General features: G+C 48.4%; 1 protein-coding gene across 1 annotated transcript in view; it reads left to right on the top strand.

Annotated features, from left to right (window-relative positions):
- The first annotated feature begins 1,359 nt into the window (after positions 1-1,359).
- Positions 1,360-16,675, top strand: part of ARHGAP36 (Rho GTPase activating protein 36) — a 31,190-nt gene continuing 15,874 nt past the window's right edge. Inside the window, exon 1 of the mRNA XM_077887969.1 lies at positions 1,360-1,546. Within this exon, the coding sequence (XP_077744095.1) occupies positions 1,489-1,546 (58 nt within the window). The 5' untranslated portion in view covers positions 1,360-1,488. The remainder of the gene's footprint in view (positions 1,547-16,675) is intronic.

The following is a 16,675-nucleotide window of genomic DNA, read 5'->3' as shown; positions in this document are numbered from 1 at the left end:
GCTAAGAATTGCATGACAAAGTACAGGTGATTCTTCCACTTTATGCACCCCTTCTGCTGCATTAATGCTAATATCAGTGGTTAACAAAGCAAATGTAAGAACTGCTCTCCCCAAAGGACTTGTGATTGCAGTTTCCTCTCCTTAGGCCTGCAATCGAGCTGTTGGAAGAGGATTTTTCATATTTCTTGCTACTTCCTCACTAGAATTTTGATCTACAGAGCGCCTTCTCCCAGTGGAGAAAAACAAGGCACAGAGTCACGTCTCCACGACTGCCAATGGAGGATTGGGGGAGAAATTATTTTGGGCCTCTGGACTTAAGCAGCTCAGGGCTGGTTTACTACTACCAGATGCCCCTAAACACTGAACCCATTATGGTACGTGCCCCCATATGTATTTAAAATTTAAAAATACAAAGTCATAGAAGAAGTATAATAAAATCCAACATAGTACCACCACCCCCATTGAAATATCAGATATCAAATTCTTTCTAAAAATAAATGTTGGTGCCCCTCCTATGCCAGGGCCCTGAGCAAAAAGTATAGGCGGCGGAATCTGTAAGTCAGTGGCACCTGGGGGGCACTCCATACTTACATATACTTGACACTGCGTTCTTTCATCTCACTTGGAGTTTAATCCCCTAAAAACGAAGGTTCTCAGGAAGCATAGCATCTCCCTCTTCTCTGAGGGAGCCGCAAAGGCAAGGGCAGTAAAATTAGTCTCAGCTTTGGGGCTCCTTGGGTGGGCAAGGGGGCAAAGCTCTTTTCTCCTACTCACATTCTTGGTTCTGTAGAATGGAACAGTGATTTAAAATCAGATTTGGAGCTACTCAGGACTGAGGTGATGCCTCTCCTAGGACAGAAGGTTCTCAAGGGCTGAGACGGTTCCTTCCCTTCTGATTCAGGGCTCCTGGGGCAGACACCGCTTCCCCAGTAGACTGGGTCTCCCCAGGGCTGAGATGATGTGTCCTCGCAATCGCGGGGATTTGTAGGGCTGGTATACAGCCTCCCTCTCAGATCTGAGGCTCCCTGGGACAGGTGCACCAACTCGCCTACAAATTCCAGCTCCTGGGGACAGGCCCGCTTTTACGCACCTGATCAAAAGCTCCTGGAGGCAGAGACCTCCCCTCCCACTCAGATTCGGGGCTCACCGGGGCTGGGGTGGCGTCTCCCCTCAGACTCGGGGCTCCCCGGGGTAGGGGCAGGGTCTCGCCTTCAGAGTGAGCTCCCGGGGACAGGAGCTGCATCTTGGTCTCCCTCCGGGTGGGGGAAGGGGCTACCGGACCAGCGGCCTCTCCTCCGGAGGGAGGGGGGGGCGCTCCCCTGAGGCCCTGCCCCCTTCGTGACAAGCCCGAGGTGTCCGGTGACCAAGACACTCCGAGCTGGGTGCAGGGTGCGGCTCAGGGCGTGGTCACCGGGGGCTACTTAGGGCGGCCCTGTGCGGGGACGGCGCGGAAGCCAGCTGCAAGGCGGCCGGCACTCGGCGCGGGTCATGGCGTGGATCCTGGACTGCCTTTTCGCCTCGGCCTTTGAGCCCCGCCCCCGCCGTGGTGAGTTGGGCCCACCGAGTCTGGGGGCTGGGGCGCTCGGGCCCGGGGCAGCCGGCGGGCCACAGCCCCGGTTGGGCGCCCTGGGGCTTGGCTCGCCGCCCCCTCGTCTCCCTTCCCGCTGGCTTTTAGCTAATTGTTCCTGGCTCCAGGGACTGCCCCGTCGAGGCCCCGCATAAATCACCAGCTTTGCCGGGAACCGCGAGCAATCGCGCTAATGGCCGGGCAGGACGCGGGGTGAGCGCGGGGGCGGAGCCGCTGGCTCACCGCGCGGGGAGACGGCGGAGCCTTGGGGCCCGACGCGCCACCCCGCAACCCAAGGGCCCTAAAGCCCCGAGGGGGAATGTTCCAGGCTGCGCGGGCAGGGCCCAGGGACGATGAAGATGAGGGGGGAGGGAGGTCCTTTTGGCCGAATCTTGTCCCTAGCATCCCAACCTTAACTACGGAATATCACCGTGGGCCTCTTAGAGTCGTCGAATTCAACCCCTTCATTTAAGACATGGCGACACTGAAGCCCAGAGATGGCAAAAGGCCTGCTCAAGGTCATACAAGGAGTCGGCAGCAAATCTGGTTCTGTTGCCCTGCCAACTGCCCACTGCCCCAAACTGCCCAGGGGCGGAGGCTTGGGGTCTTTAGCCTGGGTCTTTACTTGGGTGCTTGAAATCAATGCTTTGTTCCCCTTTCCCTGTGGAGTTGAGGCCATAGATGTGCAAAGATCACAGCACGGATCAAAAAATGTGGGTGGCATTTCACCCCTTTCCTGGAACTGCTTCTATAAAGCACATTTTTGAAAACCGATTTTTTTTCCTTCTTAAAGTTTCAGAAGACTGTTTGTTTCTTTTTGAGATTTCCCAGGACCCCTACCCACACTGTCCTTCACTCCCCCTTGGGAGGCCCCACCCCTTCCAGGCTGCCACCTGCCCCCACTGCCACCTGTTTTTCCATAGTCTCCACCTCCAAAATCTATATTGGTGAGAGTGCGTCATTGGTCACCAGCCATAGACAAAACCTGGGGCTGTCTCCTCTTTCCTCTGCCCCCTCACAGGCGGGGAGGAGAGGCAGGGAGAGGGTGGGCCTCAACAACTTATTTCAGCAAAAACTTGTTTTCAGTTCTTGTCAGCCTCAGCACCCTGCTGAGAACCATCCCAGGAGTCTGACTACTGCTCAGGGATTGCAGCGTGGTTAGCAAATTCAAGTATAGTCTCTGGCAAGCCACAAGATCTCCGAGAAGGAAAGATATCTGCATACACACAGAGAGTTTAATTTTTTGTTCTGTACATTTGTTCAAGTTTATGTGAGCTTAGTAAATTGGAAAAAAGGGGGGAGGGAGTTTTATGAATGCCTTTTAAGGCCTTAATGGCCCAGGCACCCTGTTGGAGAAAAGGAGGGAGGGGAACTGTTCCACCCCCACCTGGCCTACAAGGTTGTCTGTGACTCTAATGAGATCACGAATAGGAAGTTTCCTTTAGGAATAACCCCATTAGAACTGGGTTAATATCACACAAGAAAGCCCATCCCTATCTAAAGACATCCATGTCTATTTACATTTGAAGACTTTTCCTTAAATGGAACCCAAATCTATGTCCTTCTGGCCCTGGCACTGACCTTCATGATCCTTTCACAATGGAAGAGTGCCAGCCCTCCCCATTTCCCCACCCCCACTCACCCCTATTCTTATGCAGGCCAAACCTCCCCAGTTTCTTCATCTGTTGGACATGTGACATGGCTGCAAGTCTCCTACCCGCATCTAGCTGCTCTTCTTTGAACATGTTCCAAGTTGTGAATGCCTAATGACCTGGCCAAAAGAGGATTTCCAGCTGTGCCCCTGTAAATATAGTCCTGGATGGCTGACTTTCCCTCTTTTGGAAGCCTACATGACACTCATGGTACACAGATACTTAGTCATAAATAAGCACATACGTACACATTCCCACACCCACACATGCCCACATTCAAATCACGGATGCACAAACACACATGCTTCACTCTCATCGTGTGCTTTTCACACACAGTACAATATACCAATATCACATGTGCACATCCTACACATAAATCTCACGTACATACCACACAGTTCACACAAATAGTTTATTCATACTGGAAGTACTTTCAATTGAAGCTACTTTTTTTTTTTTTTTACAGTCAAGCCAAGTTCTTTTCAGTGTCTGCATTCTGTATTTAGTTGGTGGTTTTTTTTTTTTTTTTATTTAGTTGGTGTTTGAACCCAAGTGTGAGATCTTAGATTTGCTACTGAATGTCTACTCTAGTGAGACCTGTTCCCCCACATATGCTGGTAGCATGCCACTGCCCACACCAGCTCCATTACTCATAATAGCAGCCAATATATGTGAAGCCCTTCCCAGGTGCTGGGCCCTGGGCTCACTCCTTTACATGTATAATCTCATTTAAGTCACAGGACAGCACTCTGCAATAATTAGTCTTTGGGTACAGTTTTTTTTTTTTGACCAGGTAAGAACCTGTTCATTACTCTCTTCCCTGACCAATGCTGTGCAATATGAATAATAACTATTCATGTGATTGTACAACATAACTATTAATATTCTGTAGGGCTATAATTTGCCATGGGTGCCTCCCTTCAGATATATTCCTGAAATCCTCTGGAGTCAGAGGTGGAGGGAAGTAGCTGGCCACTGGCTGGATAGAGTAGGGGGAAGTATTTTAAATGTCTCTCACCCACCCACCTCCAATTTTCCCAGAAGATAGTTGGTATGTCAGAGTAATCTTTTGATGGTGGTAGTGGACAATGGACAACCATATGAAGACATCTGGACAAGGCATCATGGAGATTTGGGAAGAATAGTGGCCCAGAAAGGTCTTTTTTCCCAGGGAAAGGGACAGCACGATTGACCCACTTGAAATTCTCTCTTCCAGTTTGCTCTTGGCATTGGATTTAGCCTCAGACAGTTGAACTTCTGTAAAGCAGCCAAAACTCTAAAGCTGAAGGGACCATGGAGCCCACTTTACATACAAATTTGATCTTTCCTTGGAGATGGGACCCAATCAATTTGCTGAGACCAGGCCCAATTCAGCTGTAACAGGATTATTTTTTCAGAGCTGGGGCAAGTTTGCCAGTGCGACATCCCACTCCCCCTGTCATGCTATCAGATGAGCACCCCCATTCACCAATGGTAGGACTTCCCCAAATTCCTTTGTAAATCATTTGTTTGCACCTCAAAAGACATTTTCCCATAGGAAAAAAAATGTGACGCTCTCAGATTAGCCACTTTACCCACCATGAGGCTTAAAGACAGAATCTGTGCGATGAAAACTGGCAGAAAATAATACTCTTGCAGAACGTACCTCAGGCTCCAGTGGTATTGCTGACATTCATCAAACTTAAATATCGAATGATGAAAAGCATATTGGGCATTGATAGAACAGGACACCAGGTCCCTGAGGGTGATTATGGCAATGCTGTAAGCAACATCATTCTTTTATTCATGCTCATCTACTAGGACAACCTAAACGTCCAACACTAGTGGAATGGTTAAACAGACTCTACGATGTACCACTTGTTAGACTAGTCTACAGCCATAAAGATGGTGTTCATGAAGAATATGTAGCAATGTGGGAAACGGTATGATTATAATTGTGTCAAGTATGCATTTTTGAAAGACTGGAAGAAAATTCAGCAACAAAGTAAAGTAAGAGATTCTATTAAGTGGGTGCCATAATTGTTATTTCTGTTTATTAAAACCTTTATCACGTTTGTTTTTATATTACTCTTATAATTTAAAAATGTTTTAAAAAGGATAATACAGGGCCTGTTATATGCAAATAAATCAGATGATTATCTAGAATCCCACTATACTGTGTTTAATCTAAGGGCTTTTTTTCCCCTTCAAATTGTAGCTTAAATGTAATGACTAGATCAAGTCAGCCTCTTCTCAATGACCATAAAATGTCCTCTAAAACTGGGTGGGAAGAGGCAGAACTGGTTTGAGATCTAGGCCTGTTTTTGCCCTGTGTTGCGGGGAGCAAGTTATTTAACCTCTCTTCAAATGATATAATAATGCCTACATTTCCAGGTTATAAATAAGAATAATCATATTCATATGGTATATCAATTACATTAAATACTCTATGGCTCAGGTATCAAAAGATGTGTTTTTTTCCTTCTCCAAAGATTTACTATGAACCAGTCACTTTACATAAATGATTTCATTTAACATTCATGACAACTGTCTCCGAGGTAAGTATTCTTATCTTTATTTTAAAGACTAAAGCTCAAAAACAAAAACAAAAACACAAAAGCTCAGAGAAGTTAAGTAACTTGTCCACTGCCACACAGTGGCTGAGCAAGGATTCTGACCTGCCTTGGTGTGATTTCAAAGCTTGAATGATATTAAAAGAGATCACATTTGCAAAGCTCCTAGCCCTATGCTGATATACAACAAACAGTTGCTAGGTAGTCAATATGATGTTAGTGCTGTTCCCTTGCCCAGAGTCCAAATTCTGATCTTTGATCTATTTGATTACTTGTAGATTCCTTTCTGAGAAAAAATGCACATTTCAACTGGAAGATGCAGTGCAAATACCACCTGTGTCTTCATTGCTGGCCCTCTGAGTCACTAGGAGATGCTTTCTGTTTCTTTCTGGCAGTATCATTTGTTCTCACATGTATCAGCAGAAGTAGGTAGATGGCATGTTTGATGAGCCTTGGCAGCTACTGTTATATCTCAGATACACCTCTTGAGAAACCGCACAGCTTCCTCAGGATGAGCACCCAATACCCAGCCACTAGTAGGTCCCTGCACTCAGGGAAGCTTATTAAATGGCCAGAGCCTATTCTAAACCCCTGCTTCACCAGAGGTGTGGTACGCTGACCCTTCATTGCTAACCCTCCTTCTTCCCTCCTCAAAGCAGAGGCTATGGGCCTCCTCAGAAGCAGAGATGGGTAGGCGCTGGAGAAGTTTTTCTAAATTCCAAAATCCTCAGAAGGACTCCCGAAGAGATAATGTTGCATGCTGGAGTCTGGGGTCAGTGAGGGGTAGCATGCAAGATTAATAAGAGGGGTGAGGGAAAAGGAGAAGGTGAAGGCATCTTCCAAAGACTTGGAACACCTGGATACCAGCCTCTCAGAGCTTTTTCCGACCTCAAATCTCAATTTAGGGGATTCTACAGAACCCCAATGCTCAACTTTTTAACCTCCTACCACTTCCTTCTTAAATGCAGCTTTTGTTTGTAGTGACTTACTTTTGTCTCTAGAGGGAGGCAACAGCATCAGGGAGGGAAGGGCATAGAGAGGGGTCTTCTCTCACTTGACCATTTTAGATTTTAGGCTAAGGGTAGATTTTACTTTCCTTTAACTGCAAACAGATAAACAACTAACTGGAGCTGTATTTTAAGTGCTGTAAAATAGATATCAGAAAAATACCCACCATCTCTCTCGTCACCCTATCTGCCTCCCAACCTTGGTGGCTGCTAGAAGAAGTGGCCTTTGAAATCCTTTTTAATTTTTAGGGTGGCAGTGAATAAGGAAGACCAAGCAGGAGTGGGGGGGGCAGTTTCGCCAGGAAATAGTCATGCTGTCATTCCCTTGAGTACCATGGCACAGCATGTATATATAGGAGACAGGGTCCGGAATGGGCCTGCAGTGAGGGTTGGGGAGTTCATTTCATAACTGGGCGGGGGGAGTCTAGATACTGGGCAGGTAGTTTGAAACTTTCCTGCATGGAGTATTACCACTGAAACCTTGGTCTCATTAACACTGCCAGGAGAAACTGCAGAGTGAGAATTGGACTAAGGGTCCAGTTCTTCCCGGGCTGCATTAGGCTGATCAAAACATTGTCCTAAAAGAAGAGGGGTTATTTCAAGAGTGTCAGACACATTAGTAATGAGGAAAATTGGCAGCTCAGTCAGTCGGCTTCAGTCGCTGAACAAAGTGGTTGAGACACTGGGGTATACGGTAAAGGTGGAGGGGAGTACAGTGAGGGAGGGAATTAACCTTTTCTTGAATGTTTTCTATGCACGTTAGGCATTTGGCTGGTGCTTTCCATATTCTACCCCTTTCAGTCCTCTGAGCATTTCTAAAGCAGGTGTTAATATCTCCAATATACATAAGAAAAAAAAGTGAGATTCAGAGAGATGAAGTAACCTTCCCAAGATCACACAGCAAGGAAGCGATGGAGCCGGGGATATAACTCAATGCTTTCTCACTCCAAAACTCCTCTGCCCCTACGGAAAAGTCAAAGATTCTCATCTTTAAAGGGCTTTACTCTCATGGCGAAACCAAGATCTCTCTCCTCAATAAAAAAATTCACATCTGTACCTTGGCCCTAACAGGTTGTTTTTAATATGAAAACAAGCAAATTTCTGTTTACAGTTGAGAGTAATGGGAGTTATTAAAGCATTTTTCCACCTTTACAATTCTCCATATAATTTATAATCCTCATGTTATAAACTCCAAAGAGAAAAAGGCATAGTGCAGATTTTAAGCTCCAAGTAGTGTGTGTGTGTGTGTGTGTGTGTGTGTGTGTGTGTGTGTGTTGGGATGGGAGGCAGGAAGAGAAACTTAGAAGAGGGAGAGGGCTCACAAGAGTGACTTTGAGGAAGTGGAAGAGAAGCTGGTATATTCAGAAGAGGTGTCAGACTGATCCACAGCTGCAGGAAAGCCAAATGCCTGAGACTAGATGCTGGGAGAAATGAAAGTCTGATGAACTCCTCATATGGACTTACCAAGGGCTTCAGCTAGTCTGTGCCCTGAGTGACTGAGACTGGCCTCTCTATCACCCCGCACCATTTTTTTTTTCAAAAGGAGACTTTCTGGCTACATATTAGTTTAGGCAATGGTTTTCCTGCCCACCCAGGATGAGGTGCTGACCCAGGCCCAGCTTCAGGGAAGTTTTATGGATGTTCCAGCTGCTTTTCGGCCACACACCAGGCTCATTTGTGCCAGTTGAGAGGGCACAATAATAACTGTAGCAATTTAAATCATGCTTCTCGCTTTCCCCCCTGAAAAGTGGTGAAGTGACTCACCACAGTTGAATTGTCCCTCTCTCTCCACCCCCTGACCTCTTTGCAGCAGTCTAGGCTGGTTCCCTAGGGGCTGAGCTGGAAGCTGTGACTGGCCTGACACCCCGCCATAAATGTGTTCCCCCCATGTATTGTTTTAATTTGGATTTCTCATATGAGGCTGCTTGGAAGGCATTAGAGCAGCATGAGCCCCATTAGGCAAGCACAGTGCTCCCTCTTTCCCCCACCAAACATGAATAATACAAAATAGGGCCATTCAGGAATTTTTTCTGGGGGGGGGGGGAATCTGCTTGTTTTTCAATGTGCAGCTTGATATGGAGATGACTGTCCTGCTTGAAATTTACTGCATACCAACTTCTGGTGGTAATGCTGTAAAAACAGGCCTGGGGGAACTGTGAAATCATTCCCTCACTCCATTCTGACCCCTCGCCTCCATCATTCTCCATACCCAATTCCCCTGACCCTATGGCTAGACAATGCTCATTCTCTGATCTTTCAGCACCAGCCTAAGGAGAGCTCCCAGAACAGGAGCTGGTGAGGTGCTTATGAACCTAGAGTAATTAAAGATTTTGAGGTGTCAACAAAGCAGGTAATTAGGTGGAGAAGGTATCAGCTATCTGAGAGACAAAGAAAGTAATTATGCTGAGCACTCTTGGTGCTGTCAGTAAACTCAAAAGAAAGATTTGTTGAGAAATGATACTGTTTGATAGAGACTTCAATGCCTAGCAGGAATCAGGAGACTGGGTGAGGCTGCCTGGTATAGAAAAAAGGTTTAGGGAACATAGCAAACCTGTATTTAAATACTAGCTCCACCTCCCTCTGGCTGTGTGATCTTGGAGTAGTTACTTTACTACTCTGAGCTTGATGTGTGATGTATAAAATAGCGATAATCATAGCTCCACCTATCTCATTGGGTCATTGTGAGGACTCGAAGAGGTAATGATTGTAAGAGCACTTAGCCTGGTGCCTGGTGCACAGCAAGTACTTAATAAATGGTAACGTTATTATGATGATCACTACCATTACTCTTACTATATCCCAGACGTTCTCTACAGGAGCTCAGAGTTTAAAAGGAGAGACCAATAATTGTAGTTATGTATCCAGTTATGTATGATCATGTCATGAGAAGTATGAAGAGTGTAATTATGGTGGCTCAAAGGAGGGAGCCTTCAACTGGGAGGGAGAAAATCAGAGAAAGTTTTGTGACTCTTAAGTTAGGTCTTAGAAAAATAAGTAGGAGTTTGTCACGAGGCCCAGGGGAAAAGAGATTCCAGGCAACTGGATCTGCCCACACAAAGCCAAGGAGATGTGAAACAGCAAGGCCCTGAGCAAATAGTTGGGCTCAGCTAGGCAAGGACTGGGATCTCCAGGGGGGAGGGGTGTTGGGCGAGTGACCAAGAATCTCTCCAGTTTACTCCCACCAGCCCCTGCACCGCGCCCCTAGGTGCCCTACCTGGCCAATCACGTGCAGCGCCCTCCTCTTCTTTCCTCTAAGCAGCCAGGTAAGCTCACACCCTGCCCCAGCAGGCCTTGCGATGACGCACCAGCCAAGGGCAGGCGGACCCAGACACAGCAGGTCAAGCCAGCGGCGACCCTGCCAGAGTCTCTGGTCCCTACCTCCTTTCTCGTCCCAGTCCTTGGGCAACGCCCCTCCCCCAATAAAAAAAAAAAAAACACCCATCAAGCGCAGTCACTTGGATTCTCTTAACAACCCAGTTCTCTCACACACTATACCAGTCCGCTCAGGCAGCACTCCACTCCAAAATACACATGGTCTCCAGCCCTCCATCTGAGCCCATACACTGGCCACATGCATCTCCCCCCACACATGAACACATCACACCCAAATACACACACACACACACTCCATACCTTCATGCACATGAACCTTTTAACACACACAGCTTAAGTAGGCTCACATAAAGACATTTTGCTCATGAACTCACTCACACACAATACACCCCAACAAACACCACCCATAAACTCACACTGGCATAGCACATCCAATGGTAAACACACATCAAACACACCTATGCACACAAGGTTCAATGAGCATAACATATACACACTGCACACATATACACACTCACCACAACACGACCACGAACCCGGCAGAAATCATACATCGAACACACCCACATAGTCACACTATAATCGGGCAGAAATGTACAACTTACAAGCATGCACACACAAACACTGCGCAAAACACACGCTCCACGTCCGAGCGCAAACCAAATATACTCCACACCCCACACCCAGCCACACACCGAACGCACACACAGACGAACCGCATCCGCGCGCGCGCACACACGCGTACATGCATACATACATACACACACACACAGCCCGCCCCCTCCTTCCCTCTGGGCGGAAGAGAAGGGGGCGAGGAGGGGAGGAGGGGAAAGAAGGAAGGGGGATGGGCCGGCGAGGCGGTGAAGGCACAGACGCTATCTTCCCTTTGACCTGAGGTGTTGCCCCCTTAACGCCTGTTCTCCAGTCCCAAGTAAAGGGATTGAATTGGGTCCAGGCGGGGGGCCAGTTGCAACCTAGGAAAGCTGGAAGGTTGGGGGAATCCGCCGGCGGGTGGCTAGCGCTAGGGCTCCGCGGGGACCCTGCTTCCTCGTATAATCGACCCCCCGGGAGGCTCCTCCTACCGTACCCTCCCCCAGATCCTTCAGCGCCTTGACCTTTGCCCCCCAGGGGGTGTTTTTCCTCCTATCTTTGGGAGAGTGGACAACTCTTAAGGGTGGAGGGCATTATTGGTTTCAAGAAGTAAGGAGTTTAGATCTGCAGAGAAGCTTTTTGCGAAACCTGTCCTAACCTAGCTTGAAGACTTCTCTTCATGGAGAACTCACTATTTTGCAAAGCAACTAATTTTCTGCATAAAAATCACTGACCCCGCGCTGGACACATAGTAGGGCGTCATATATGTTCCTCCCTCCCGCTTATGTCACCAAATCTGGTAGAGCTATCTGCAGCCCGCACCAGCCTGTGACAGCTCTTGGGCAACCGGTGAGTTTTTTGTTTTTTTGTTTTCTTAGCACACAAGCTCTCCGGAGAACTGCGGCCAAGGCTGTGGAGCCACTGGCGGCAGGGGGCGGTAGAGTTGCCAAAGGTGCTTTGCACTGCGAGGTAGCCCCCGCAGGAAACTCTGAGGTACAGGCTACCTGCTACAGGGGTTATTCCAGAAGGCTCTGCATCCAGATGACTATCTGGCTCCGGTCGCCTGCTTTCCTCCCTGGACAATATACAGGACAGCGGGGGTAGGAGAGGTGGAGGAAGAGGACATCTGTCTCCTGCGGCGCATTGTGTAAAGCGCCGTACTGAAGGCTTCAGAGTCGTTCTACTTCGAATCCCTGTTCTGTGGCTTTGTAGGTGACTAGCTTAGCAAGTCACTGAGGTATGTTGGCGGGGTGGTTGTGAAGTTGGAAGGAGGAAACACATGCAAAGTGTTTATCCCAGTTAAGATCTGGAAGAACTCCCTTCCTTTCTAGCCTTTCCTCCTCTCTCCAACCCTAATCAGATATAAAGATTTGAAAGTTTGGGGAATTGGAGAATCAGGGGGAGGGATAAATGGCCACCAGACGATGCCCCTAAGCAATGCCAGAAAAAAGTTAGCATTCAATTCCTTAAGCGATGTTCTGTGTTTAAGGGAAATGCTTGCACCAGTGATTTTAGTGATGCCACTTGATAGTTACAAGACATTCCAGGTTACAGCCCCAGTCCTTGGGACTCCAGTGAGGCCCCTCTGTCCATCACCTCCATTACTCACAGGTACTTACTAATTTATTTATTTATTTCTCCCTGTGTCCTAACCAAATTGCCAGGTTAATTTTTTTAAAATTTGTAATGAACACTCATTGGGGACCAGGGACATCTCCTCTTACTTTATGTCTTGTGGGTGTCCAGCACAGTGCCACACACTGTGTCCAACACTGTGGCTGGATTACATGCAACCAAGAGATGTCCTGAATAAAATCTTTTGGAAATGCTGAGACTTGAGGACACTTAAGGAGTTATCATAAGGAATCTAGAGAGAGGACTCCAGTAGTGCCACCCCAGATGCTGTGGGGAAGACAGGTGGTAGCTTTGGGGTAGGGAGCTATTCCTTTCCTCCTCAAAGCCCTCCATCCTGAAGCCTGTCTGGAAGGGCGTTGTTCCACTGCGGCTGAGGCTTCTGCAGTCAATTAAGAAGAAAGCCTCTTTCCTGGAGGGCAGAGGCCCTGGCCAGCTAGAGGGTGAGTCACTCACTGTCTCAGAGTTGAGCAGCAGAGGTGGCACTACAGTGGCAGTGAATCAGTCCAAGATGGCATGGGGAGATTACCTGAGTGATGATGAGCAGGGGGATGAAGCATAAACCTGAGCCCTTGGGCTGGGGCTAAGTGGTAGAGTCTCTGTATACAACTTCAGAGAATCAGCTCTTAACCCACCCACCCCCTTCCACTCCAGCCAGGTCCCCAAGGATAGCGCTGGCAGCCTTCTTAGAGTAGGAAGTGAGGTGGAAAGCACCCTTCTTGGGGGGGTGTTTGGGGTACCTAGATTCCAATCCTGATTCTGCTACTTGCTATGTGACCTTGGGGAAGCCCTTTTCCCTCCTGTGCCCAACACCAGAAGGTAGTCCAGGGGTCAAGGCCTCTGTGCCAGGCCATATGTACCATATTGATGCTATTTCACATGTTCTTCCCCATGGTGCTATGGGGTGAGCATTTATTCCCCTATTTTGCAGTTGAGAAAACTGAGGCTGAGTGATATTCAGTGATCTACCTTTTCACTATTATATTGTGCAGTATTTATGTTACCAAGGCGATCACTATAACTCAAGCCGACAACCTGCCATTCTTCTGCCTAAATTGACTCTCTGTGCACTGGGGTTCAAATCATGTCTCCCAACTGCCCCTAACACCAACTTGTGTTACTTTCCTGACAAGGCAGTTGGCTACCTGAATGGGTTTCTTGTTTCATCTTCTTGACACCCACCCACTCCCAACTAAAATCCTTCCCTGGTATATCAGTCTAAGATCCTACATTATAAAGCAAACATCACCAGAAGGATGCTCCCCAATATCAGTCCCATTATCACAAAGGTGGGGAAATTGGCTGCAGGATGCTGCAGTGAGGAAGGGGAGCAGAGCTGCTAGGGCCAGAAGGAGGGGCTACAGAAAAAAATCCAACAGGAGAGAGAAAGAGAGAGAGAGAGAGAGAGATGCCAGGGACAATTTGGACCAGCCTCAAACTGCTGCTCCCTCCCTTTCTCCCCCTCTCCTGATCCGGTGCTCTAGAATGTATAAAGGGGCAGCACCCAGCCCATTTGCAGCAGGAGGAGAGGGAGAGATCCTCTTCTTCAATGGAAAGGAAAACTGCCCTGAGCATTCAAATTACATTCCTGTGTTGGGTAAGATTTATTGAATTACTGTGGGGGGAGGGGTGGGAGGAAGGAGGAGGAAAAGAGGGCATCTTCCTGGTCCTGATGGTGGCGAGGTGGTACTTCAAGTGCAAAGAGCGCCACCCCTGTGGCTGCTGGAGCCAGAAACTCTCCTTTTGCTAGGGTAGTTAAAAGGGACTTGCCACGGGGTTCCTGGATCTCATTTTCCAATCCAGGAGATCTGAGAGCCACTTCCCTGAGCTTTTGGGGAGGCAGTCCATGTCTCCCTGAGCTGCCCCAGTATCTGTGTACACCTCAAGTCAGCAGCAGCCCACGTTCCTCTCCCCTCCCTTTCATTCCTTCTCTACTTTGCCCAGGCTCTGCCTCCTACTCTTTCCCTCTTGCCAGGATCACCCATAGTCTCTGTGACATTCTTGACTCTCTTCTTTCTTTTCTATTCCTGTCCCTCTGTGTCAACAATACTCTCCTCCTTTTGTCCATTTACTTTGTCCAGGAGAGGAGAAAAATCCAGTTGGGAGGGGGTGTAATTGCATATTTGAAATCTCCCCATTTGAGAGCTTGCATTTATAACCCCGTGTTACCCTCATCGCATCAGATGAGAATATTTAGTACTTGTGAATAATATATTTTTGCTTGACTGAACAGTGATTTGTACATACCAGTGCTGGGCTGCAGATTGGAAGGGCAGCAGTTTTGGGAAGAGGTATTAGAAGGTAAGATGGTTTGGGCAGGTGTGGATGCCTTCTGATTTCACAAGGTGCCAAGAAGCTACAAAAAGAATGATGAAGGCTATAGTTGTGTGTGTGTGTGTGTGTGTGTGTGTGTGTGTTGCAGGAGGGAGGTTACTGAGACCATCCTCATCCAGGTGGGTAGAGGACTTTGCAAAGTCAGCTTCTGTTTGCTCTTGCACGGGACTTTGAACAAAATGACCTTTTTGTCTCTGAGTTTGCAAGAGCAGAGGCCCTGGACAAAACAGGAAACAAGGAGCAGAAAGAGTGAGGCAAGGAGGGGAGGAGGTTATAGCTGGTGCAGTCCCTGTGTGCAAAGGGCCAACAAGAGATGTTCCCTGCCCTCCAATGCCATACCAATCAGGGAAGAAGGGAAGCAATGAAGGGTAGCAAAGTGCGCTGAGCTTCTATCCAGGAGTTTTGGGTCTTCCTCTCAACTCTGCCACTAATTAGCTCTGTGCCCTTTGGTAAGTTTCTTAGCCATTTAAACCTCCACTTCTGCCTTTCCTTTGCTTGTAATGTGAGATTGTGTGGCATGACCAGGGGAGGTGAAATTTGGAGCACTCAGAGGAAGGGACTCCTGAGCTGAATCTCCAAGGAGAGATCAGCTTTGAATAAAGGGAGAGAAGATTGTGGGGTACAGCGAGAAACAGTGGGAGTAGCCCAGGGAATTTAGCAAACAGGTATGCGTAAGGCACTGAGCTGGCTGCTGCGTTGAAAATTGCTATGAATCAGCCCCTGCCCCACCGCGGAAAGCTTTATACAGAGTGGGGGAATCTGAGCGGCAGAGCCAAGCGCTAGCGGAGCCTGCAGCTAGTCCCAGGACAGGCCGCGGCCAAACCGCACGACTGACCAACGGGTCACGCAGCCACTGATTCCCTGGCCGGACCAGGAGAGTCGCCAAGAGGTAGTGCAGGGGCAGGGCTCCTGGGGCCTGAGTGCAGCCCACTGAGGGGCTAGAGTGGGAGGTGAGGGTCCCTCCAAGTGGAGGACCCACGTGAGGGAGGGAGAGGAAGCCGGCGAGTGCTACACAAGTTCCAGATTTCCGCGTTCAATGCTCTAACCCCTAGCTCTCGCAAGCAAATTTTCATTTTTTGAGTTCCCGGCAGGGAGTGGGAGCTGAGAGGGGTCTTTGCGCGCCGCGGGGCTTTGTTGAACTTTGCAGTTTCTGCGCTCTCTCGAGCCACACAGGGGCGGGACGCCTGTGGCACACCCCAGCCCGAAGTCCGTGCTCGCAGCTTGGTGGCAGCCGGAGGCCCTGGACCAGCATCCCAGGCAGAGGGCGCAATGTCCGCGCCACGAGGGTTCTCATCCCTGCCGCCTCTTCCGCTGTCACCTAGCTGTGGTCAAGGGCAGCCAGCCTGAGCTGGGGCTCCAGGAGCGAGAGACAGGGAGATGTGCTTAGACCCTTGGCTCTCTGGCGCCCTTAGGCCCGCGGAGGGATGAGGGGCGCCTTTCTGTCCCAAATGCGGACATAGGCAGTGTGACCCCATGTCATGGAGTTGACAAAGTCCTGTGGAAGTATCAAAGACTCTGCAGACTTGAGAGCTGTGTTTCTGCCCTGCTCTTAGATAAACAAGCTGATAATAAAACACCCCAGTTGTGTTTTGGCTTGGAGATGCTCACCGACTTCCCCAAGGCCACTCAGCTGCTAAGTAACTTGGCTCCTGATTCTTGGTCTAGGTTTCTTTTGTTTTTGTTTTTGGTGGGTTTTTCCCCCTGCATCATAGCCAAGGTGGTGGTCTAATTTTGAAGAGGGGATAGATAGGTAGTTAGGCAGACATTGATATTTTTTTAAAAATGTGGTTATTTTAATGTAGTTCTAAAATACCATTCTTAGCATGACATCGACTGGGAAAACATCTCCCACAGCCCCAATTCTCTATGACAGCCACTCAGACAGGATTTTGAAAAAGAAAACTGGCAGCAAATTGGATGCCTGTTGGGGGGAAGAGACAATCAAAGGAGAAGAAAAGCAGGTGGGGGTGGGGAAACAAAGAAGGGAAAAGAGGAAGCTCTTACCAC

Source organism: Canis aureus, chromosome X (genome assembly GCF_053574225.1).
Source record: "Canis aureus isolate CA01 chromosome X, VMU_Caureus_v.1.0, whole genome shotgun sequence".
NCBI lineage: Eukaryota > Metazoa > Chordata > Mammalia > Carnivora > Canidae > Canis > Canis aureus.
The sequence above is the reverse complement of the archived record's forward strand: the minus strand, read 5'-3'. Positions and strand labels throughout refer to the sequence as shown.